General features: G+C 43.1%; 1 protein-coding gene and 1 long non-coding RNA gene across 2 annotated transcripts in view; one reads left to right on the top strand and one right to left on the bottom strand.

Annotated features, from left to right (window-relative positions):
• The window catches only part of HAPLN1 (hyaluronan and proteoglycan link protein 1), a 56,186-nt gene that overhangs the window by 18,158 nt on the left and 11,825 nt on the right, over positions 1–26,203 (bottom strand). Inside the window, exon 3 of the mRNA XM_069001439.1 lies at positions 10,296–10,421. Within this exon, the coding sequence (XP_068857540.1) occupies positions 10,296–10,395 (100 nt within the window). The 5' untranslated portion in view covers positions 10,396–10,421. The remainder of the gene's footprint in view (positions 1–10,295; positions 10,422–26,203) is intronic.
• LOC138103259 (uncharacterized) lies at positions 9,309–20,303 on the top strand. The gene is made up of 4 exons (XR_011147683.1): positions 9,309–9,363; positions 9,627–9,804; positions 17,395–17,449; positions 19,438–20,303. It is a non-coding gene; the product is annotated as an uncharacterized lncRNA (long non-coding RNA).

The raw sequence follows: 26,203 nt of genomic DNA, 5'->3' as shown, positions 1-26,203 counted from the left end.
GGGCATCTCATGTGAAGTTTGCAAAACTGATTGAGCAAGCTCAGCACTCCTGTTGCATTTGGTGTCCTTGACCACTGAGACAATAAAACCAAACCCCCCAGTAAATCACCAGCTCTCTGGGAAAGCACCACCAGCCTCACTCTGCACTCACAGGCTGTGAAGAAGGACTTTGCAATCCCCCATGCATGTTCAGCAAGTCGATGTAGCTGCCTAGAAATGTGATTCCCCACTCTGTGGCTCAGTCTGGCTCTCCCTAACTCCAGCAGAACCTATGGATAAGCTCTCAAAAACAGAGGCTGCTGAGAGGGTGACCCTGTGAAGGCAAGCAGCAGTTTTCTGCTGGGGATGAATCTGGGTTGGTTCAGACAAAACTGATGCAAAAATGCCATCTGCCAGGGAGATGTGGATGGCTGAGGCAGGGAAGGACTGGGATGGATGTGGGCTGACAGACAAGGTTTAGGTGATGAGCTCTGCGTGGAGTGTCTATCCCACCCCTCCAGCTGTCTCTCCACAGCACTGCAGGAATCTGTGGTGTGTCCACGGCCATGAGGGGTGTGCAGGAGACTTTTGGATCATAGGTGTCTCCAGAGAGCCCCAGGCTTCTGAGTCCTGTTGACAGGTCTGTGGTTAAATGAAATATCTGCCTAAACTGCAGCCTCAGCTGGATTTCCCTCTCTGACCACCACTGCACTGAGCTGCACCCCAGGGAATGCAGCATTTTGTGATTATGCAAACACGTCTGGGGCTGGTAATTGCAAAGACAAGCTTGCTGACTGCAAATGTGCATCTGCTTGAGGAAAACAGCTGTCCCAAAGGTGCAGTTCTTTGTCAGGAGCTGATGTGTCCACAGCATAGCTGTTACCTGCACAGGTCAGGGCTCCAGTTTCCTCAGGAATGAGCAACTGTGAGCGCTGCGAGGTGTTCCACCTTCCTGCCCAGTGCAAAGTCAGTGCTGCAGAGCAGATCACCTGCAGCCCCTTTTAACTGATGTTCTTTTGCACTGCCCTCCTTTCCAGAGGCTCAGGGATGCTCCAATAATCTATCTTCCCCCTTTCAGAGGAGAGCATCCAAGGAGAGAGGTGATCTGAGGCAAGGCACCGTGGAAAGCGTTACCAGCAGTTTCCACCGGGGGAGGAGGAGGAGGAGAAGGAAGAAAGTGAAGACAGCCAGCACAGTTTGTCTGCAAATTTTCCTGTTTCCTTCAGGGACAAAGATGTTCCACAGCCTTCTGTCCACCTTGGGAGGAGAAATGTTGTGCTTTGGGGTGGTTATTACCAAGAAATCTGATTCAGAGCTCAGCTATGCTGGGTCTTGAGTACTGAAATAGTCAAATTAATAAATATTAGCAGAAAGGACTGGGGCAGGAGGGAGAGTCTGACTCAGGCTGTTAATGCTCACTCTTTCTAACAACTGTGCCTGTGCCAGCAAGGCCTGGAGGCTTGCCCAGAGCACTGTCACCTCTGACTCCAGCATCAGCATCCTAATTTGGGGATGTTCCTCCCTGCTGTGTGCCTCCCACCTCCTCTGGCCCTTTTCAGCAGCCATTAGCTGAGTCTCTGTAGGTGTAAAGAGCAGAGGGGATGGTTACCTGGGTAAAGGAAAGGGGAACATGGCTTTTCTCATCCTGGAATGTCTCCTTTTTCTCTGGGGGGTCCAAGGGAGATGCGACACTTGAAATGTGCCTCCACCCTCAAGTTTTGTAAAAGCCAGTTCTTTTTTGTAGAAAATGGGATGATGTGCCTGCCCTTCTCGCTGGAAGGACAGCGAGGCAGAAAATTACATCTCTGCTGGTGCTTCTCCCAGATCTGGGAGAGGTGGAAGGATCTCTGGATTTTGAGGAAAAGCAGATGTCAGATTGGGGAATGAGGCACACTTTGGGCTAGAAGACATGAAGGCAGAAGGGACTTGGGATTAAAAATGAGATGACAGAGGTTTGGCAAGAGGCCTAGAGGTCTTTATTATCCAGTAGCCAGTGAGAGCCAGGGCCAAATCTACCTAAACTGCACATTTTTAGGAGCGTGGCAAAATGAATGCCCTTGGTCTTCTTGGAGCTGATGAATTAAAAAAACCCCAAACCCACAAGAAACCAAACACAGAGCAGGCCAGAATCTCTTCCTTTACAATATGTAACTGTCTCTGGCTGACTGCTGTGAAACTCAGCTCAAATAAGCAATGAAGTCTGCTTCCTGGGTTGTCTTAGTGAAAAAAGGACTGATCTGTTGTGAAACAGTGATCAGGAGATGGGGGAGACACTGATTTAAAGAGTGGTCAGAGTAGCTCCCTGGCTGCTTCCCTCATGGGCATTCTGACAAGGCCAATCCTTCTGAATAAAATTATTTTTGTCTCTAAATGGCAGGAATATCTGAAAGGTGACTGCAAGAAGGAGAAGGATGGGACCCCCGGGTGTGGTCACAGTGCAGCGTGTCGCTTGAGGAGGAGAACACTTCTTCCTCAGAACTGCTTACTTCAGAAGCACCACCAGAGAATTTGTGAGGTGAACAGCCAAACAACTGTAAACTCTGAAACCCCCAGGTTAAAGAGGGTTTAACCCTCATTAAGGAGTTGCCCTTACAAAAAGGACAGTTTCCATCCTTGCAGGGGACAAGGCAGCTCACATGTGTCACTCCCGACCCTCAGATGGTGGATGGGCATTGCTGGGCATCTTCCAGCTGCTCCTTCTGCTGGGGATAGAGGTGGCAACACCCTCATAGCTCTGGTCTCAGCTCCAAGGCAAGAATTGGGATAAGAAACATTTCCCAGGTGAGGCTTTTCACCCTTCGAGGCATATTTTGCATGGTCTCAAAGGCAGTAGCTAAAAACAGTCCCCGCTGGTGACTAACTTGCTGTATTTTTTCCACTCCTGCTTCCCTACTACTGATTCCGACAGATTGTGGCCTTTTGTTAATCCTCTTGGTGCACTTAGAGGGATGACAAAGTCAGCACAGTGCAGAAGCAGCCAAGCTAGCTGAAGCAGAGTTTGCCCAGGGTGTAGAAGATGCCCAGCTGGGCAGGATAACACACGACTCTGGGAGCTGCTTTCCCCAAGCTGTAGGGAAAGGCTGCCTGACAAAAATGAAAACTCACTTAAAAACTTGTTTTTCAGGCTGGCTTTGCTGTATGTCAGCGCTGCCCAGTCTGGTATGAGCTGCAGGGGAAAGGATATTTTGCTACCTTAAATAATAAGACACAGGCGGCAGCAGGCTCAGCACCTGTTCTGTCCTCCTCCTGCTCTCTGCCTGCCCAGCCTGAGAGCTGCACAGTGAGCACTCCTGTGCTCCTGGTGGTCAGTGCTTTGCCCATCTCTAACCTTGGTGTTGGTCAGTGTGGTGCCCATTTCATGGACAGTAAGGAGGACTTGCTCTATTGGAGCTCTCACTTCAGTCTCACCTGCTGCCTTGTTGGTTTAGTTCCAAATTTTACTGCTGGACATATTTTAAGGTTTGTTTGTCTTTTTAGACTTATTTTTGGGTTGCAGTCTGTTTTGTTGCTTTTTGTTGGTTTTTATTTATTTTTTTTTTTAAATTTTTGCTGTGGGGTTTTCTTCTGGGTTCCTTTTTAAATTTTTCTCCCTTAACTGGCGTCTGCACTCCAGAATGATGGCAAGGTTTGGAGGGCCAAGAACACAGTGTGGGGCAGAGAGGATGAGTCACACCACAACCCTCAGCAAACAGCTTTATCTGCTTTCTCCACCAGGAGTATCCACAATCTTATGCTGAGCTGGCCACAAAACTTGATTATCCCAGCATTTTCATGGAGTGCCTTGCAAAGCGACAGTGGAGGAAAAGATGTGCATTGTTACAGGCAGGAAAAAAAAAAAAATCATAAGCCAGGGATGACAACACAGAAGTGTTTTGTCAGATAAATTCATGTATTGCCGGAATGTTCCACACTGTTAGCAAGCCCTTAGCTTAATAACACCCTGTGCCATCCTGCTTTAAATAAACAGAATTGTTTCTGGCTTTCCTGCAGTGCTACCAGGGACTTGAGCTCATGCTAAGATATCCTCACTTTTCCCAGAGCAGTGCCAAGTTTTGTTATCCTCAAATTTTTCTTTTGTTATCGAAAATGTTTACTTAAAAATCATAAATATTTTGTTACAACAACAGTTCCCATTTGCTGTAATATGTAAAGAAGTGAGTTATTTTTGCACTGATGTATGGGGGCATCACTCAAAGAATCCTGATGAAAAACATGGGGGAACATTACACACGTTTTTTGCACATAATGCAGATTTTTTTCTATCTGTATTTTAACTAAGTAACTTTTTACTTCTGCTTTTGGGAAAAAAAAAAATCTGAAATCTTTTATGTATCATCTGCTAAAAGATACTCTTTTTTGGCTCAAGCACTGAGGCAGTTTTGCTGTGTCATGAGAAAGAGAAGGCAAGGATCCAGCTCCGGTGTTCCTGCCTCCAAACAGGCAGGGTAGAACACCCCCAACACATTCCTTCTAAGTTTTGATATAAAATTGGTAAGAGAATTGCTAGATAAATCTCACTTAAAAGCTTCAGCTTCCAAATAATAGTACAGCTAAAAATACCTGTTTTATGTATGGCAGGGAAGAAATCTGTCTTTGTAACGAAGACACTACAAGGCTGAGGAAAAACATTTTTCAGCTGATTCCATCTCCTCAGCTTGAGTAACGTGTTGGAGGGGGATTGTTAAAGAGGACATATTAAGTCAGGTTTAGGTTTCTAGGAGACCTAAGAGCACATAAAACTATCAGGGAAATAACAAACTTCAGCTTTTTCTAAATTATTGCCTTAAATAACTTTTAAGTGTGGTTTGCTTGGGTAGAGATAAATCTCATGGAGATCAGAACAGAACAGAAATCAAGGCAACCTCTCGGCACTCGTTCCTCACAGAAGTAAATCTTCATGGGTGGCATTAGGACTGTTTGACAAAACCAAACTGTTGCACAGAAACATCGAGGAGCTCTTCCAGTTCCTTAATCGCCCTTAAATGCTACATATAAAAATATGGAGTTTGACTGGTGTAACCAGCAAAGGCAAATTAATGATTTAAATTTATGTTTCATGTGAATCCTTGTGTTTCTGTAACAATTTTTTTTTTTTTTTTCCCCCCAACCCAAATATCCTGGCACCTATCACTTAAGGTCTGCACCAGAACATGCAGCCCAGGGTGCCTTTGATGACATCCAACAGGATGTGGGGTTGCTGCTCTCTGCTGACATTTCTACCCCCCTGCTGGTGCAAGAGGCCACGATCTGAAGAGGAAAGGAGGTGGCATGGAAATCAAAGAAACAGCTCGATTACAAGAAGAGACAGCAAAGTGCATCGTGGCAGCATCGAAATTGTCCTGAGCGTCAAAACATAAAGGCAAGGAAAAAAAAACCCGGACATAAAGTAGAGAACAGAAAGGCAAGAAAACGGAGAGAAATGCCAGGTAGCATCATGGAAAATGGAAAGATGCAGAAAGGTGGTAAGAATGAGGGACGTCAAAAGTAAAGTGGAGTGGCATGAAGATACTCAGGATAAGATTAACTTGAGAAGATAAGATTTAGTGTAAGAGGTCAGAGGAGGAGTGCATTTAATCTCTGATCGTGTTTTTGGCTGGTCCAGAAACTCTCTGCAGCTTCTTGCTCTCTGTTGGTGCTGGCTTGTTTTGAAGGAAAAGAAGTATAGATAAAACTCACTATACAGGAGAATAAGTTGGTGAGAGATTCCCTCTGCTTTTGTTACTGGTTATATGATTTAACTTATTTGTGTGTGCTTAGGGGTTTTGTGTTGTTATTGTTTGTTTGTTTCAATTGGGCAGCATTAAAAAGTTTTCAGTTCATTCTATGCTGAGATATTTTTTGGTATGCATAAATAAATCTGTGCAGAGATCCTGACAGGCAAAGGGGTGCATTCTTGCACCTCAAACATAATGAGATACTCCATAATATAAATGTCTTACATTCAAAGGAAAGCCAAAATGTGAAATTCGATCCTCCAGGAACCAACCTTTGTGTTCCTATCACTGCCTTTCCTTGTATTTCTACAACTTGAACAAACTGGAATCGTGTTAAAGGCTCTGGCTCCCCTTAGGTAATTAACTCAGCAATTACTGTGGTGGCTTAGCCAACTCTGCTTACTTTGCAGAGCAGCTATGCCCAGGGGAATGCCCTTTATCTCTGAGGGGTCCCCTGCCTTTCTTTGGATAATTGGTCAGCGAGCAGCACCACGAGCAGATCAGAGAGATGGGCAAAGTCAGCACTGCAAGGAGTGGTCCTCTCTCGTGAGGGGTCAGAGAGACTTTGCAGATCTTCAGGAAGAAGTGTGAGTCTCTGATTACATGGATATGCTGGGAGCAGTGTTGTTTTCTTGCTGTGGGCCTCGATGTGGCGTGGGGACGCTTTAGTCCCATTTTCACCCGCAGCAGATTATTTCATTTATGATTGTGGCTTTTTCTGAAGAGTGAAACTGGTACCCCCTAAAGCACATGGAGTTCCTCTGGGGTGTGGGGCGAGGGGGACGACACGTTTCATTGAAATACAGTGGTCTCTTTTTATTTTTTGTTATCCCAAAAGTGAGGCTGGAATGACAAGCTACCAGGGGAAGGGGATAGGGTCAAGCAGCCTGGGATAACAAAGCACCCTGACCAAAACCATGGAATCCACCACAGGCTTCAGCAAAGAAGATAAAGCCACAGAAGACATATAATACAGCTTTAGATATTTTATAAATTTTGTGCATTGATATTGGAATAAACCCAAAAGGAGAAAAAATATATAAACAAAGCAATAGGGCTGGAGGTACTAAGATGAAAATACTGTGAAAAGTAGGGAGGTAAAACTGTCTAACAGATGAGAAATTTTGCTCGAGTCCAAATTGAGTGTATTAGCCAGCAAGGAGAGAACCAGGAGCTAGAAGTGACACTGTCAACAGGAACAGGGCTGTTGATGAAAGCAGCAAATAATTTCTGAGAAAAATTGAGGTATTTGAAAGAGAATATAGACATAGAACTGTGTCTACTGCAGATTTAGAGACTGGCAAAGTGTTTAGTAAAAATAAAGAAAAATGGTTTTCCGGAGTGGACATTTGAAAGGTAGAGCTCTCTGTCCATGAAAGCAAAGTATAATTGCAGAACAACAGAACTTATGAAATGCTGTTTGTTCTGGCTGAGAAATATTGAGTTTGAGAGAGGTGTCAGGAGATTTCACACTGATGGAGGGGCAGCAAATTGGGGTACCCTGACCTACTGGCACTGGGTGTGGCAAACCTGATGGTCGAGGTGCGACCTCATCTGTCACTTTAGGACAGACTACCAGGTGTTCCTGGACAGCAGCAAAACAACACATACAGAAGAAATACCGCAGAAAATAACAAATCAAGAAAGTAATTCAGCCATCCACCAGCCAATTAGTCTGACCTCAGCAGCAAACAGGACTTTGGAACAAATTTTTAAGGAAAATTGTTGAGCAGGAATACAGTCAGTACTAGAAAGAGGGATAAGATGAAGCAGATACTCACCAAAGAAAGTCAGAGTAATCTGATATCAGATGCATAGTAAAACCAAATGTATAAGGCCGAGGAATGTGATGTATCATTTGCTTGGAGCTTAGGGAATTGAGTGATATGGAAAAATGTATGAAAAAAGTGAACTGCCTTCATTACAATTTCTTTAATATTTCCACTAATTTTACCTTATACATTCATTGTGACTTTTGGATTAATAAAATTTTCACAAGGCCTATTAAGCAGCACTGAAGGGAGGAAAGGTAGGATATTTAGAATATTTGAAGAAACAAGGGCAGAAAAAGTAGGATAACATTTAATGCTGAATGAACAGCCCAGCTTTTTAAGGTCTAGTATTAAGAATTATTAATATGAAGCTTGTACTCGTTAATTTCAAGTGTCAGTGAGGGAGACTGGCTGCTAAATACCATCTATCACCACAGACTATTGATCATCACTGCAGCGCAGCTGGGAACAGCAAATTTGATCCAAGGTCTGAAGAACAAAGCATTGTTAACTGGAAAACAGAAATATTAGGGCCAAATGAGGACTTTATCTGGAATAAAGTCCTGGCTGGATGCACTCAAGGAGTAAGAATTCAGATGAGAACCAGTGGAAAGATGAATTCCTGACATTATCAGGTTACAGTACCCAGTTGGTACAGTAATCAGGAGGTTATACACTTAGAGATGAATTTGAAAAAGTACACTCCAGTGATAGCTGTGGGGATACGGTGTTATCTTAATAATGTTTTAAAGCAAACCTCAAAGAAGAAAAAAATGGAAGCCAAAGGACAACAGCAAGAGAAGAGTAAGACCATAAAATAAACATGGAGAAGTAGGAGGGCATTTTCCATATCAGAAAAGCAGGGTGCAGAACTCTTTTGCAGGAAGGAGATCTGAAACCCAGCTTTTTAAAAAATTAAACTCAGCCTAGAGGAGATTACATGATGTAAAGAATGGGGAAAATAGCACAGCTTCCTCCTCTGCCTCAGGAAATCCCTTTCACCTCTGTGTAAGCACCTACATGCAGAACATTCACACACCTTTTGTAATTCCAAGGCATTCCCAGGGATGCAACCCAGAGGAGTTTAGCTACACTCACTTGGATTTCAGTTGTGGAGACAGATGCTGGATTTGTTAATGTGATAAGAAACCAGCTTTTGAATGAAGCTACAACACAGCAGTCCCACGGTGTTCCCTGATCTCCATCCCATCTCCAGGTGTGGGATTTGTATCTGCTTATGCAGCCTTGGGCAGAGAGGCATCCCAGCCCTGGTGGGATTCCACAGTGCAGAGAGGAAGGGCAAAAGTCAGGAAGGAAAATGCCAAGTCCCAAGCAGTTTCAGCCTCTTTGATTTGTGGTCTGCCTGTGCATTTCAGAGCCTGAGCCAGATGATGTTCAGAGCTCGGGGTAGTGCTCACATTTAAATCTTTATCCAGCTTTCCTTGAGGGAACAAACTTGAGGTACAGGTGAGTTTTCATGGGAAGGCAGAATGGTTCACCTCGAAACTTCTGCCAGCTCTGAGCCATTTGGGTTAGTAATAATTGACACTTATGACTTGTGAATTACACTAAAGCGCCGACTATTCCACTAATTTAATTTTCCAAAAAGATAAGGCTCAGAGATAAAAAGCTGCGTTATAGAAGGAAAGGCAGGTTATATGTTTATTAGACATTGATGTCTGGCTTGAAATTTGCCCTGGGAAACAAGTGTTCATCATCTCAGAGCAGTTCATTTTGACATCACACATTCATTTGACCTTCATCCTGTGAGTCTCCTCAGCGGGAGAGCAGCTATCTGTTACTCCTTGTCTGACCTTGACAATCCATTTTTAATAGGTGCAGGGTGCCTTTAACTTGTGTGGCTTTCCTGTGAACTCCTAAATGTTCAGCCTTCCCTGGTAACCTGCTCTAGTTTGGGAATTAATATTTACACAAACACTCAAACAGCACATTTTGCTGGCTGTTGAGAGAAAGAAATCAAACTTTAAAAAGAGAGAGAGAGAGAGAGAGGGAGGGAGGGAGTGGGGACAGTAATTCTGCCTTTCTTAATTTTGCAAAATTAATTTTAGCCAGGCTCAAGGAAGGTAGGAGTGAAAGCAGGAAAATCCCTGTTCATTCTGCCTGTCCTTACTGCATAAAACCCCTGATTCTTCTTATGCAGGATAACCCTCAACGACTGAAGCTGGGACTGAAAAAACAGCTGCATTGTGCTGCAGACTCAAATCCTGCCACAGCTGTAATCTCTGGGACTCAAACATGAACCAAACAGGATTATGCAGAAGGCCAGGATAATATTTAGTGTGAATTAAAGGTATGAGGAAAAGCACATTTCTTTTGGGGTAAGTTACTATATATATATTTTTTTTTTTTTCTGATTTACATTGCCCAATTATGATCTCTGATGTGCTCAGCCCTTTAAAATAATACACAGCAATAAATTTCTGTACTGTGGAGGACTATGTATGACAGACCTCTTAAAACCAAATCTATTCCACAATAAACTGAAGTATTTCAGCCCACTGCAGTTGTTTATGGCTTTAGGATGCATGCTTTTCCTCTTTGTCTTAAATCATGCTGTACTTTACTCACTAACATTTGCAAGGTTGTGACTAAGTGCTATTAAACAGTGCAACTTTCTTTTTTTTCACTTTCCTTAGGAGCAATAATAATACAACAGAGCCAGAAAAGAAAACATTTGGTCCCCAGTAATACAAGTAGTCAAAAACCAGTGTGACAGCATTAAAAAAAAAAAAATAAGGAGCATTAAGCACATTATTCTGTTTCCCACAGCAATATGAGGATATTGTTATTTTCTCACTTATTTCCTTACCTTGAATATGAACAATTCTTTCATGCTCCAGACTTGAGTTGCCAGGGTGAGGTTCAGCCCAACAGACAGAGATCAGCACCAGAAAAAGTAGACTCTTCATCTTTACGGCCAAAAGAATCTTCTTCACTGTAAGGGCATCACATAGGAAGAGGACTGTGAGTTTTTGGAAACCTTGCACAGTGTTGCACTGCACAACTTGTTAGAGCAGTGATCTTAGGAGGGCTTTTTAATGTATTGAACCCACTCAGCTGAAAGAAGTTACAACAGCTACTAATTTTTTAGGCATGAATATTGGACCTTTTTATTGTGGACTTTAAATGAAACTGGCAATCCATATTTAACTCTGCCTATGCAGAAATGCAACCAAAAAAAAAAAAAAAAAAGAGAAAAAAGTGCACAGACAAATATTCCTAAAGCAAACTCGTTGCAAGACCACACAGTGAGCAGTACCCGTGTTTCAAAAGAGGTTCTGGTGTACTTTTGGTTTTCCAGAGGTACTCTAGATCTGGTCTGCAAATACAATTAAAACAATCAAAGCTCTGTCACTGTGCCTATATCCAGTGCATGATGCAATCTGCTGGTGATAGATTTTCAAGATTAAAACAATCTTCTTGTAGGTTTTGGCATTTCAATCAAGTCTGCAGCTTAACTTAGCAGCCAGGGTGGCAAATTTGCTCGAGCTAAGAGGTAAAGATGACAAAACATTTATTAGGCTGACTAGGAAGATCAATCTCACTTCAGATCCACTTACCATTTTAAAAGATGCCTAAACACACAATGAAATATTTGAAACCATACACAAAGTAGGTTAGAGTTGAATATGCTACCACTGCAGTTGCCCTGATTGATTTTTCATTCATTTCCACCTAGAATGCTGACGCACTAACTGAGTGTGCCAGGTAGGGTCTCTGCAGTCAGCAGAGCTCAGCGCTGCAGGGAAAATCTCTGCCAGCCTCTGAGAAGTAATTAGGCAAATGAGGACCTGAAATAGAAAAGGAGGCATAAAATGCAAGAGGTTTTATGTGGAGGGTTTGGGCTGCTGTTGTGTTTTGTAGCTGTAATTTTTATGAATCTGATACCTTGGAATAAAAGGTAGCTGTTTCCCAACTTTGCCTTTCAATAGAGTAGGCTTTTTCCCCTCCCCATCATCAAATAGTGGTGGCATTATTAATATGATTTTTCTCAAATGCAGAGAGATAATTCTTTCCTCCTTTTTTTCTCTTTCAGAGCTAGAAACACATAAAATTTGCAGAGTACTCAGTCAAAACCTGGGTCAAGGTGTGAGCTTTGAAAGCAGTCCCCTACCCCAAAACAGACACAAACCCTGAAGTGTTTCAAGCCTAGATCTAAATATTGTAACCTGAACCAACCTCTGCTGCAGACTGAAATGCAGAAACGCTATTGCCCTTTTTCCTTATCAGAACATGCACGTTTACTTGCCTGCCCTTCCATTTCTTCAAAGCCAGTTTGGGTGGGAGTTCAAAGCCAATTCAGCATCCCTTAATCCTTCCTGTGGACTGCCTAGAGGTGGGACAAGTGCTGGCTGCACTCTCTTTCCCAGGTGGTCCACGCTCAGTAACTCAAGCCTCTGCGGCCACTCCCTCTTTTTCCTGGAAAGCTTGGGAAGCTGGTGACCTCCATTGGGGAGAGCAAGGACGGATGTGGCTCCCTCTAGAGCACATCATCCCCAGCCTGGGCTCGGGGAGGGTCACTCCAGGGCAGGTGACACCCCACTGCTCTGTCCCCCACAAACCCCACACAGCCACACCGCGCCTTCCCCCTCAGAGAGGGAAATGCTTCAGGTTTGGGGTCTGGGGTGGTTTTTTTTTTTTTTTTTTTTTTTTTTTTTTTTTTTTTTTTTTTATTTTTGGCTATTGTCTAACGTCTGGCAGTTCTTTTTTGTTAGTGATTTTTATTGATTTAGACGCGGTTTAACAGAGAAGCTTAGATTTGGAAGGCAAGGTCTGTGGGAGTATTCCCACCTCCAGCTGTAGCTTGGAGCCTACGCTGGAGGCAAAAGCTCCTGGGCTCTCTGAGTGAGGGAAAAACCCACAGGGGCTCTGCAGACCTGCGCTGGGAGTGCCTTAACAGCTCGTCAGCGTTTTGCCTTTACTTCTTTCCACAAATCTGCCCTTTTCTGGGGCACTAGTGAAAAGAAACAGTCACAGGGCCTTACCTGGGGACAGCAGCCGCGCCTCTGCCAAGCACTGTGTGCACAGGGGGTGAGGCTCTGCTGAGGACGGAGAAAGATTCACCTCTGGTGACACGGATGGAGAACTCCACACCTGCCTCCCTTCCTTGCCTAAGTCTCCATAAATTGGTGGGGGGAGATTCCTCCGTGCAGCACCATCGGGTGATGATTTCCAGAACAAATAATTTCAGGATGCAGGATATACCTTTTAGGGACAGTTACCTGCACCTCCAGGCAAATATGATCTTACTTTAGAGAGTTTCTGTGATAGCATCACACAGGCAGGATGAGAGGCACGCCAGTGATGATTTGGAGACCTGCTTTTCCTTTTCTTCAGTATCCACCTGAACAACCCCACACACCACAGACACAGCAACCTTGTAGCCGCAGATCATCGCATTTTTTGGGGTGGGATTTACCCAAGATGGTGGCACTTTAGATTTGTTGATAGGCAGAGACTGTACCAGTGGTAGCAGCAGCTGAGAAAATGTGTGTGCCTGAAGTGAGGAACGAGCTGGTACCACTCTCCTCCTGGGATTCCCCACGATGGGAGCGGAGGCACCAAGCCAAGGCAACGTTACCAGGCCAAGAGTCTGACCCCTGGTGCTTTGTAGGTTATCCAAAAAGCAATTAATCAGAGGAATTCACATCCTCAGCCTCTAGCCAAAGCAATAGAAGTCAGACTCCATTTCTGCAGGAGCCTGGGACGACCTCAGGGGAGACATGATAGGTGTGGATGTTTTCATATTAAAATTAATAAAATCTTGGCTGGGAGTGATTTTTTTTTTTTTTTTTTTTTTTTTTTTTTTTTTTTTTTTTTTGGTAAGAAATGGTAAAGATTAGTCATGCTGAAGAAATTCACACTGGTTTCAATTACTGCAGTTTGTGAATCTACTATCTCCCTGGACAGGGACACAAAGAAGCTGGGAAGCAGTTTTAAAGGGAGAACCTCAAGGCTCAGGGAAACATTCAAGGTCACTGTACATACAGTGTTTAAATTCTCAAGAACTGTTCATTCTCAGATACGATTTGCAGTTCTGACATTAATCACCATTTTTTAATACTTATGTATCCTTAACTCATCTGCTGCTGGGCATATCTAAAAGGCTGTGAAGCGCCAGTGTTTGTCTTTTAACACAATATTCTGACAATTTACAGAATGCTTTCAAGCAATTCGGCTGCATAAGTGGGAAGCATTTCTCTGAAGGGCAGAGCACTGAAAAACAGCATTGCCTGCCAGTGTCTGTTCTGAATAGAATGACATATTTCTTATTTACTTCTGCAGCTGCTGTCTAGCCACACAACATGCAAACATCCACCGTGTGAGGACAAGGTCCTCCTACCTCAACATTCTCTCTCTGGCAGTAGCTAAAAGCCTGTGGAAATGGAAAGCTTTTTTGTTCACAGGAGTTAGTTTTTGTCTGACGTGAAGAGGTGATGATGTCTTATATCAAATGCTTCTTTCCCTGAGCTGTAAAAACCCATGGAAGCCTGAACACAAAAGGACACAAAAGAAACCCAAACTCCTTGGGCAGATCCTCCAGAGGACTTCCTAATAAAACTTTCTGCCCTTCTGTGGAGTATTCTAAATCTAATACAGGGAGGCCCAGCAAGTAAAGGAATCAGTGGTATCTAAACCAGACAACAGAATCAGTAAAATCAGTCTTGATAATTTGGGGTTGAAATAACCCCAAATCTGTGGACTAATCACACCCATGCACAAACCTACTGTACAATATCAGTCTTTACAGGCTCCTCTCTGTGGAGCTCAGATCCATCTGGGAGCTGGTGTTAAGCAGAGAGAGATATCTATGAATGAAACAAAATATGTGTATTTCCAGGGAGACACTGCCAGCAGCAGTAATGAAGGGCCTCTCATCTTTAGACTCTTCTGGTGGGTAATAGAACAGGAGGAAGACCAGTCCAGGCAGTACTCACACATACCCCTCAGCAGCTTTTCTTAAAACTGGGGAGCTGGAGCAGAGCACTTCAGCCCAGCTGATTAAACAGATTTCTGCTCTGTCCTGAGGCTCCTGAAGATCGGGTCTTATCTGCCTGTGTGAGTGCCTGGGTTTTGGCAGCTGAGTCAAACCAAGACAGTGGAATTCAGCTGCAGACTGTGGACACCCGAGCCCCTGTGTCTGTGGGTAGAATGTTTACATTCCACTCAGAAGCCCAGACTATTGTCACAGGCAGTTTGTACCTGGTCAGCGTGGTCTGTGCAAGGGAGGTGTGTGCTCGACTGACCTAGGATGCCTTTTGTCCGCTCATTTCTGTTTCTGAATAACCTCCATCTCCTCCAGAAATCTTCCATTCTCCAAAGGCAAAAGTAAAACACTCGTTTCCAGCTGCAGACTTGAGACCTCAGTTCACAAAATGTAATGAAAAACCACTTCTTGCCGTGTTTACCCTTACAACACCTGCTCTGGATTCTGCTATTTGCTTACTTTGTTAAGAAGACAAGTTTTTCTCCTTGAAAAAGTCCTCCAGGGTGATGGAACTAAGGCAGGACAGATGCAGCAGACGGGTCCACAAGCTAAGCTGCTCATGCAAAATAGAATTGGCTGGTGCCGTGGTAAAAAGAAAGAACAATTGGTGGCATAGGAATGACAATGTTTATATTCTCTATTAGGATGACTTAAAGATTGCATTCCAAGGCCTCTTTCTTCCCTGGTACTTCAGTATTTAAGGCAATTTGTGAGCCTGTGTGAGGTTTGGGGCCATCTAAGGTGGCAGACAGTCGCTGTCTGGAGAACAGGTTGGCATCGTGGCTCTCCAGCCATGGGCAGAACAGCTCAGTGCAAAAGCAGCATGACAAGCCAAAGACATCTGGAATCCCCTGCAGTCCATTAATTCCTCAGGAGGAATGCTGATAAACTGCTTGCAGAGAGAAAGAAAATGTCCTTACCGTCTTTGAAGTGCCTGCCTTGCGTTAAATATTGAATTTATTCCAGAAACAAGGGGTAATAGAGCTTCTGTCATTATTTATAGGGTACAGTCAAGGACATGTGATCTGGAAAATTCGGTACTCTAGGTTTAACACAATCAGGGATAAAGAAAATGTGCTTTACAAAGCACAGAGATCTACCCTGGAAGGAATGCTGATCACTCAGTGCCTCCAGTAGGGTTTTTTTGTTTGTTTGTTTGGTTTGGTTTTTTGTTGTTGTTGTTTTTAATAATGGTCTGTATAAATATATTTTTATTTCAGGAATTTGGATGGCTTTCCTTGAAGTATTTGGGGTGGGTTTTTTTTTGATAACACAGAAGGGTAAATCTGCTTTTTGCTTTATAAATTGGACACATTTTTTTGCAGTCCTTTCCGTTAGAGAAGATTGCTTTTACTGCAATCTCCACCTATCAGTGGTCTTCAAAAGATTGAGAGCTGTCTCTCCAGACAGATTGTGTTTGTATTCTGACTTCTTCTTCAGCAAAAAGCTCTCCTTGAGCATGCAAGCCTGGAGGTCACAGGGAGTCAGTAAGAAAACTTGATCTCTCTCCCTCATTTTATTTGATTATATGGTTATATTACTAAGTATTATCAGTATGATTGCTGTCTCTGGGAGCCTGAACTGCCTTTCTGTACCTGAACTCCTTGTGCCAGATTTCATGCTTTAAATTGAGTGGTTAATCGAGTCCACCCACCTTTTCTAATCAATCAGAACTGTTGAGGTTTTTGTGTGCAATGAAAAGGCAAAGAAGGTACTCAAAGCCCATTAAGCATAGTGGACACTTTTAAAATTTAACTAACTAGATGAGACTGGGACATCTGAGTAGGGAGGCTCTAGGATTTTTAGTTCCCACTAGCAATTTTCAGGTTATTGAGCACCAAAGCAAGACCACTCTCTAAACTCTGCCAGGCACAGCACCCAGGATGACAAGAGTTAGGATTTCTAACTTGTAGTCCTATTTCATAGTTTTCTGTGGTGAGTAGTTGCCCATCCCTCCTACAACCCATGCCACATCTCCCCACAGAGATGTCCCGTGCCCTCCCAGGCACTGAAATGATGATGGGGCTTTGAAGCACACCTAGAAGGTGAATTTACACAATCTAAACTTTCTCCAGTTCCCACCAAGTGAATGCATATCCTTGGTGGGAGAACTGTTACTGCACGTGGAAAACAAAATAAGCCTCAAGCAACATCAAGCCTCAACCGCCCTACAAGGACAGAGAAAGTTTATTTTCTGGAAATATGGCAGAAAGGAATGAATTCAAAAGAAACCAGGAAAACCACCTACTGACATTCTCTGTACAAATTCCATGTCACTGCAGGCAGCTGCTTTCCAAACTTGTTCAAGCTTTTTTGATCGCTCAAGCCGAGTGACCTGATCACCACTCACAATTTGGTCTTAGACTTTTCGCTTAGGAAATACTGTAAAAGTCATGGGAATGTTAAGAAAATGTCCATGCAATGTTAATGCTGTGAGATCTGGAAACAGGCCAGATGCTCTCTGTTTTCTCCAGGGGAGGTGCAGCATCTCCTTTCTGACTGCCCCACGTTTAGTTTGGTGGACTCCCCATTCCTCGTCCCCAGCCAAGCTGACGGGACTGGCAATATAAAAATTAAAATTAAAAGCATTAACAGTGCCTTCACATCCTTGAAGGATACCACTCTGTGAGAGAACAGATGCACTGCCAGACTTCCTGAGCTGGAGCTGGTGCCAGCCTGCTGTAAGGAATTACCAGCAGTAAAACATTTTTGTCATGGATCCTGGTGCAAAGCATAAAACAGGACTCCTTGTCCAGCCAACCATGAGAACTTGGTCCTGTCCTCCTGCCTTTATTCTTTTTGTTTTGTGGTCCGAGGATTGCACTGTCTGCAGTCTCAATGTCATTGAGAATGACTTTAAAAAGCCACTCACATTCATAAAGAAATAATAACAGTGATGTAATGCCCTGCATTTTTTCAGATTACGGCTCCACGTTGCCAATGCAAGTCCCCATTGAATCACTGCTTCTGAGAAGGTAAACACTTTAAGTTTATAACAGCACTGTTTTCATCAAACATCTGCTTCTTGCTGCAAAGATACGTGAGTTTTCCTGGGCTATGTGGTGGTGAAGAGCTGGCTGGGGGTGCAGCCAGATCAAAGCCAGATGGGGATCACTTGTGAAAGCACAACCCTTTCAGCAATTTTTTAAATTTAATTAATCTGCAATCAATGGCAAAGGATACTTTCTACTGAGATCAGTTGCTCTAAAGAGAGGCAAGGTCTAGGGGTTAGGCCATGGGTTCAGGCTGTGGGGGGACACGAGTTCAACCCTGCCCTCTCCACCCTTCATGTGGGACCTCAGGGGAAAAGGTGCAAGTGGTGGGGAGGATTAATTTTCTGTTTCTGAGCTCCCTAGAGGTGACACCACGATGGTGTTTTTTGTTGCTCAAAGGGTATTGTGGAAATGAATATTTTTGGAGTTAGAAGGGGCTGTGGCATCACTGCAATGAGACTTTATCAGTGCCTAGAACAGAACTGGATTTCTTCATGAGCCCACCACTGAAAAACACCACCCATTTCCACGTTCTGACACCCTGTGTGATAGCTGGCCACATGTTTACACACAGGAAAGCATTCAGATGTCCACTTGTACCATTTCCCCTCCTCCCTGCTTTTCTTAACTATCTTTTCATTGAAGTATCTTAGGCCTGAGAATAATGGAAAAATACATGAGTCATATGATTGTTTAGTTAAAGTCTTGTTAGCTAAACTCTATTGAAAACAAATAATAAACATTTGTAAGACTGTGGATGGTTGTAGGAAAATCTTTCCAAATGAAGGCAACCCTTTCAAACTTTAATAAAAGTAAACAGTGTCAGCTCAATATTATGCATACACCTTTCTTTTTTTACCTTTTTTTTTTTTTTTTTTGGCTTGGTTTACAAAAGAATCAACAATAGCAAGGATACAACAAATTCAAACTATGGCCTGAAAAAACACTTTTTGTTTTGAGTCCAAAAATGCATGACTCATTTATTTAAAAAAAAAAAAAAAGTTCTTTGCTGGTTCATAGCAATGTTAAGAGAGGGTTACACAGTCAGCTTTGGTCAGTCAGATCTGAGAAAGATGACAGAAATTAGTATCTTTTGCAAAGGTCCAGACTCTCTATACCTGCAGTTGCAGATACTGACATAGAGAGACTGCAGTTCTGCACTTTGAACTAAGTAAGCTAAAAAGAGTACTAGAAAGAAACAGGAAAAGGATTTATTAGACTCCAGAGGAAAGGGGAATAATTTGAAAACTGAAGCTGCAAACTGGCAGTGCTGCAGAAATACATCTGTGAGGGAGTGGTTGTTCATGACACATGAACAGTAAATGTGCCAGCAGTGGAGAAGAGCTGCACGAGAGGTAGACCACCCCAGAAAAGTTCTGTGTCCAGATGAGGACTGCCCATGTTCCTGGTCCCCTGGGAGGAGGAGGAGGTGGCTTAGAATGGGACACATTCAGGCAAGGGTTTATTGGGGCAATCAGAAGAAAGGAAAACCTGTTCATAAAAGGAGGCCAAAAGAGCTTGTCTTGGTTGGTCTGGCAAAACACACCTCAGTAAGGATATGATTGCTCTCTATAAATGTATCAGAGAGTAAATGCCAGGGAAGCTACAGAATGTTTCAGCTAAGACTTGGGAACAGAACTAGTGGGGCCATAAATAAGTTTGAGCTTAAGGAACAATATCCTTTAAGGAAAGGATATAGTTTTAAGATGTATAAAAACTTCACAGCCTTCATAAAGACATTTTAGCATGGAGGAGAGAAACACAGCTAGGTTTAGATCAGAACTTGCTTGCACTGTGAAAAACTGTCCAGGATGAAGGGGAATGTGGATAGGAGAGGACTAGGTTATGACACAGGGAATCCCTTTTTTTTGTTTGTTTTTGTAGACCTGATTTTTGGCAAAAACCTCAATATGAGTAGGTCAATCAATTCTTATTTGAAGCAGAAATCTTTTTCTTCCCCCTCATGACAGGTCCAAACTCTCCTGGCTGATGCTATTAATGACACAATGCAGCACACTCAGATGGAGCTTCCTATTGATCCACACAGAGCTACAAACCTGCTCCCAGTAGCACTCAACACTGCCAGCAAAGCACCTTTCTCATCACTGGGACTTCTCTCACGGTATCTGACTCCAGTAATTTCCTGAGTGGACTCTTTGCTTTAAGCAGCAACTGCTGTTCCCCCTGATAAGGATCATTAAATATCTGCAAATGAAATGGAGGCACTTGTGTTTGGCTTAAATGGCTTGGCTGCTGAAGTGCTTGGCCATGCAGGAGGTTCCTCCCTGCCTGCTGCAGTGGTTATGAGCAAAACGTGAGGAAGACAGACCTTACATCCCGGAGGTGTGGCAGAAAGAGAGGAAAATGGCAGTTCCATTTCCACTCCGGACCACTAAGAGTGAGTGTTGTGAAAATAAAGATAATTCCAGGACACGTTTTTAAATCAAAGGTGTAACACGGAAAGGAACGCAGGAACTCCCCCGAGCGCTCTACGCTGGTGGGACATCCTCATCGTGGAAAACCACAACAGTCCCAGCAAATTTCAGAAAATGCAAAGGAGAGAATTAACTGGACCATTTGCAACTTGCTTGATAAAATCATGATGCAGAACATATCATGGCAAATAAAACCCTCTTAAGCTGTGTAAGCACAAGGGCTTTCAGAGCAGGCAGTTTAGTGCACCTTGCACAATTACAAAAGTGCATCATATTGTAGGTTCAGATATATTCAGATGCAGGAAGACACGACTGAAGAGTCTATGCCTAGGAAGCACATTCTGCTGCAGAAAAGTGACATACATTGAGAAAAAGAATATGTGGAAAACCACAAACGAGAGAGAATTGGGTTTGGTATACAGAGAGACTGAGAGAAGCAAAGTCCAAGGACAGGTTTTAATTTGTAGACTTGTGACAGGAAACAGAAGACATTTTAAAAAAAAACATTGATGTAATTGGTAAGTGAACTGGCTTGAGACTTAATTTTGTCTGCCAGCAATATTTGCTGGCTCTTGGTCAGTCTTTAAGATAAAGTAAACCTGTGCAGGCTTCAGAAAAAACCTCAAGCAAGCCAAACCAAAACATTAACCCAAGAGCAGGTTTTCTTGACAATCTCTGGACTGGGAAACTCAATTAACAAGGAAATTGTATTGATTTGTTTTAAGCCAGACAAGGCCATACACATGCTTAGTCAACAAGAATACCCACGTTAGCAGGCTGAAAATGAGTTGTGTTCCAAAGATTAAATTAATGGCAAATTGATAGGATTCACTTACTTTTTTTTCCAAGTTCCTCCAAAGTTAGTTAATTTCAGGGATCAGCAGTTCTACAGCCATCCAGAATAAACGCCAGGCTTTTGTCTGGGCTTTCATGTCCTCAGGACTATGCAGGCTGTTTTTCTGCTTCACAGACGTTATTCCTGGCTCTCCAAAAGCACCTGCCAGGGCTTTAAACACCCCCCAGTCCACATCCTCACCCCTGAGAGGAAGCTGTGCTCCTGAGGCAGGGCTTGTCACACTGTGGAGGGTGACATCCCTGTGACACTCAGGGATCTCCTACAAAGATACACAAGACAGGAGGTCTGTACACCTCCTGGCCATTTTTTTGGAATAGATATTCTTTCCTCACGCAGTTACAGGTGATCACTGGACACAGGGCAAGGCTGACTTTTGCCTTGACACAGCCATTCTCTATTTTTTTTTTTTTTTTCAGTTACCAAAGCTTCACTGAGCTTTTACACCAAATTCCTGCCCCAGAGAAAATGAGAGAATTTCCACAATAAGCTCCACTCACTGCAAACAGGGCTGTTAAAACTGCGGCCAGGGGTGAGGAACTGAAATGCAGTGGAAACAATGCGTCTCCAAAACTGCCTGAAAGGAGAATCCCTGCCTCAAACTGCTGCTTTTGGAAAAAAGGATTGATTTCCCCTTTGGTGTGCTAATGGCAGGGGTTGTTGCCACTAGCCTGCGTTGCCCCAAAGGAAAGGGGAGAACAGGAGGATGTGATGAGGATTTCCCTGAAAAGCCGGTGTTTCTGCTCATTTCTTCTCAGATGCTCCACAGTCGGTACCGTGGAATACTTGTCATTTTTCTCCATGCCCCGTGTAGTATCACCTACCACGAGTACTTGTCAGACCCTGAGGGATCTGTGCATCATCAAGGCTTACCATTTCCTTATCCCTTTTAGAAGTTAAGGTTGTGACTTTCTACCAGGACCACAAATTATCAAATAAATTAACGGAGATACCGACTTGCACTTAGGCCAGCTTTCATCTCGGTGACATGTATAAATTTCCCAAGCTACAAAAAAACTGCAGAGCACACGGGGCATGGGACCCTGCTCTAGGATCTCTCACTTACCAGGAGTCTAAATCTTGTGGGGTCAGCTGAGTTTCATTTCGTTCTCAGAGGCCAAAGGCATGGATTCCCTCACATCCAAATGTCAGGGCTTCCACTCTAAATGCTGTTCTCCAGCAGGTCTCTTTTGCTGGGGAAGGGTTTTAAAAGAGTCAAATAGCAGGGGTTAAAAAAAAGAGCCCCAAATGCCCAAACCTATCCCCGTGAAGGCCTCCAAAAACCAACCCCAGCACAGCTCCACCTCCCAGCCTGAGGGCTGCCTAACAGAGCTGGGAGCTGTGCTAATCCCTAATTAAGTTTAATCTACACTAAGAGATGGTTTGTTGATTTAGCTAGATAGGTTGGGAGATGCTGACAGGTCAGCCCTGGTGTGGGCATAGCTGCAAGAGGGAAAAAACGCCTCCAAGAGCATAATTGGTAGCAGCTGGTGAGCAAAGTGAATGCTCATTGCAGAAAGCATGTGTTTATCTGCATGTTACATATGTATGGATGGCCATCACAGTTTTGGTTGTTGATAGCACTCTGATAAAGCAAGATATGTTTCTGACTGCATCAGTAAGAGCTGGAAAGACTGACCAGTGCTCAGGAATTTGCTCATCCTCTCTCTAGAGAAGCCTACCTGTGACAAGGCGCGAAATTATTGGACACAAAAAATAAATAAGAAGAAAATAATTTCCCTCTGTTTTTCATTCTTGAAACACCAAGATATGTTATTATCTGCCCTGAAGAAAGAATGACTACTCATGCAGTTACTGTGGGTCCCAGGCAGAAAGTGAATACTTATTTATAAACTATTAACTTTCTCTCCTGTGGGACTGGAGTCTCACAGGGTGGGCTTGAGCAGAGCCCAGATGCAACCTCCATGCCCACCCCTCCTTCAAAGTTGTGTGGTGGTTAATCTGTTTCTAAAATGGGTTATCCGTGTAGAACAGCTATTTTAACATTCTCACCGGAACAGCACTTCCAAGGGGAGACAAGCTTCTCATTTTAGGGGCCATAGCTGTTAATACAGCAAAAAGTGGTAAACAAAAGATCACTGACAACAGAAAATTAGCAAATAAAGTTCCATTAGGTGATACATGATGGCAACCATAGCAAATATGCTCATCTTTTGGTCAATTTGAGGAATGGGTACTATAAAAAAGCAGCTTCATAGCACCAAAACGAAACAATCTGAGAAGCACAAATATAATTGATGAGCTTTTTAGTAATCCAGTCTCACTGGGAAGGCTGTAGACAGTAGAAATCTCTTCCCCAAAAAATCAGGTCATTGCTCAAATTAGATCTGACACAGACATAAAAGCTTGCATATAAGCCCTGCATTTAAGGAAGATAAATTTCTCACCTCCAAAGTGCCACTAGAAGATTACACCACATAGAATTAACGTCTTTGAACCCTGCTGTTTTAATCTCAAATTTATACGACACATCCTTTGAGGTGCAGTCATGGATCTGTTTTGTATAAATGTGGAGTAAGGACCATTTTCCTCGCGCTTCCAGACTAACTTGGGGCATTTGGCTTTGATCTTTGCTGGTGTCAGGATGGAACAATCCCTGCCTTTAGATACCAGAGGCATTTTGGTCTCGGGGAGTCACAGTGTCTCAGATGTGCTGCAGGGGAAAATCAATTAAAGAAATGTGATACCTTCTCTCCCATGGGAAGGGGACAGCAATTGTGGCAAGAGAACAAGGTTGTTTTTTTTTTTTATTTCAAGATTGTGGGTGAGGAGCTGGGGGGGAGTGGAGAAGAACAATTGTTGAGCATCTGACTGGGACCTCAGTTCTCATTATGGTCCACATGGATTATCCAAGGGAAGACAGCTCCTCCTCAGCTGCCACACAGCTCCAGGTGTATAAATCCCACACTGAGTGAAGCAGACTCCAGCCTAGATTTTGGCAGTGAGGGTAAAAGCACAACTGCAGGTTCCCTGCTGAAACAAGTCAGGGAACAGGGGTGGAGGCTGAGTCAGGCCTGCATTCAAACCCACAGACCAGAATAAAGCAGCGGGTGGCTGCAACAGATCCCATCTCCTGAGAGCAGAACGAGAGCAAAAGGGGAAGCCCAAATCAGAGGAGGAACTGAGGATGGCAGTGGCTGTGCACCTCCCATCACAGATACTGTCTGAGTTAGTGTGTGACCTCTCTCTCGCAGCTGGGACATCAAAGGCTCTAAAGTCAGATGCTATTTAGAAGCAGAAATTCCCTTAATTATTACTATAAAAGGACTGGCACACATATTTTATGAAGGGTTTCAAGCTGGTCATAAGAAAAGACAAAAATAAAAAGGCTTTTGACACTAGTCTTCCACTCCAAACACCTCTGCTTAAATGTCTCAAATTAGATTTTGTTGGAAAAAAGGTACTGGCACACTCATAACCTGACATACTTTCCATTGTAAACTCATTTCTACTATAAACTCTGAACTTAAAAGCTATAAATAGCACCTTGACTAAAACTCAGATTTTCCTTGCGCGCTCTGAATTCAGAGACAATATTTGGACTTCAGCTGATGTCTTGCTTTGCAATTCTTTGCACGTTCTAACTTTTATTTACTACTTATTTACCCTTTAATAAAACTCTGCAAGAAAGTATTTTCTGCCTGGTTATTCTGGGGATAAGAGATGTGTTTTCAGGGAAAGGCCTCTCACTTGCAGCTCAGGGAGGGACACAGAGCAGTTCCCTGCTGTGCCACGGCAGAGCAAGCAGTAAATTCCAGCAAGGAAAAACATCCAGGACTGTGGCCCAGCATCCAACTTCCCTGTGTTCACTTCAAACTTCTGCAGCTGTTCAGCACCTACAGTTTCTCCATCAACTGTGTTTTTTAGCCAAAATTATATTTTTTTACCTTTCCTCAGGTTTCATTCCCTTCATGAGAAGTTGTGAATATTTTGCTCTGTCTTCCCACCTGTGTATTCCCCTTCTGCTTCAAAATTCTCCTTTCTTGTGCTTGTATGTTAAGGATGTAAGAAAGTAAAATCTAACAACCTAGCATTCACCAGAACACCTAGAAATGGTTCCTCTAGAGGTCCTAAAACATCTGGCATAATGCTACTACCTCAAAAATACACAAAAAAAACCCCCCAAAGCCTTGTTGAAAAACAAATCAACCAAAAAACCACAAACCAACCAACCAACCAAAAAAAATAAAACCCCAACCAAAAACCTCCAAACTAAGGAAAATATTTCTGAAGCATGCAAAGATATTTGAGCCCTATAGGTTTTAATGTTTTACAAGGATAAAGGTGTGCAGGCCCACCCTTCCTCGTGCTGGTCATCACAGAAAAAGGAAAAGCAACTTAATTTTCTAGCACTGGCAAGAGAGTCCAGTGGGTGCTGTCAGAGATAAATATCTTTTGGTTTTTAGCAGGCAAAAGGAGAGGTTAAACAACACTGTCTACTCCTCTTGGTTACTGAAGCAAAGTTATTAATTTCACAAGAGACATCCAGAGCTGTAAACGCAAGAAACATTTTCAGCAGACACTGAAGGAATATCCTGACCTGAAAATGTTTTCTGGCCAAGTGTTCCTTGCTGGTCTGTTCCTTGAGTCTTGTGGTGGCTCTGTGCAACATCCCAGAGCAGTGCACAGGGTAATCCTGGGACAGGCACTGCAGATAGAACCCGAATGTGTATATTTAGGATTCTCTGCATCGTGGATGCATCCAGGAAAAATTCACAAGATTTCTCTTCGATTTGAAACTGCTAAACGTGTTCCAGAACACCAGCTTTAATTAAAAAAAAAAGAAATAATAATAATAATAATAATAAAATAATAATAATAATATATATATATATATATAAAGCTATATATATATAGCTTTAACTTAGTGTCCACTTAAATGACTTGATGCTAGTTGCCATCTCTCTGTTGGTATTTAAGATGTAGGGATGAAAGGTGATTTGCAAAAACTACATAATATATTTGTGGTTCTGAAGAAGAGCTTCTGGAGGTGAGCTATGGCAAGGTCGCTGGGGGAACCTGCAGTGTTCTGCCATCTCTCAGAGAGTGCCACAGCTCCTATTTGTTTCAAAACCTGAAAGTATAATGTCAGAAGGGTAGCAATTGCTGTTTAAATACAACACAATTAATGCCTTCATGAGTAATACGTTTTCCAGCTCTATGTCCAAGTTCATGTTGGCTTTCCTGAAACCCCACGGTCAGAAATGTCCTCTCCCACGTGCTAAATTCTGGAAAACCCCACATTATCTAAACTTCTCATGCAATAAACAAAGGTGAACTTTACTTTGTGACATCTTTTATCAAGCACATACCCACAGAAAAATCAGCAGAGCAAGGGGCCAGCACATGACGTCATTTTACTTGCTTTTGAATAAAAGTACCCAAAATCTTTCCCACTATGCCTACGAATCTATAAATTAGCAATTT

The sequence above is a fragment of the Aphelocoma coerulescens genome (genome assembly GCF_041296385.1).
Source record: "Aphelocoma coerulescens isolate FSJ_1873_10779 chromosome Z unlocalized genomic scaffold, UR_Acoe_1.0 ChrZ, whole genome shotgun sequence".
NCBI lineage: Eukaryota > Metazoa > Chordata > Aves > Passeriformes > Corvidae > Aphelocoma > Aphelocoma coerulescens.
This window is presented reverse-complemented; position numbering and strand designations above follow the sequence as displayed.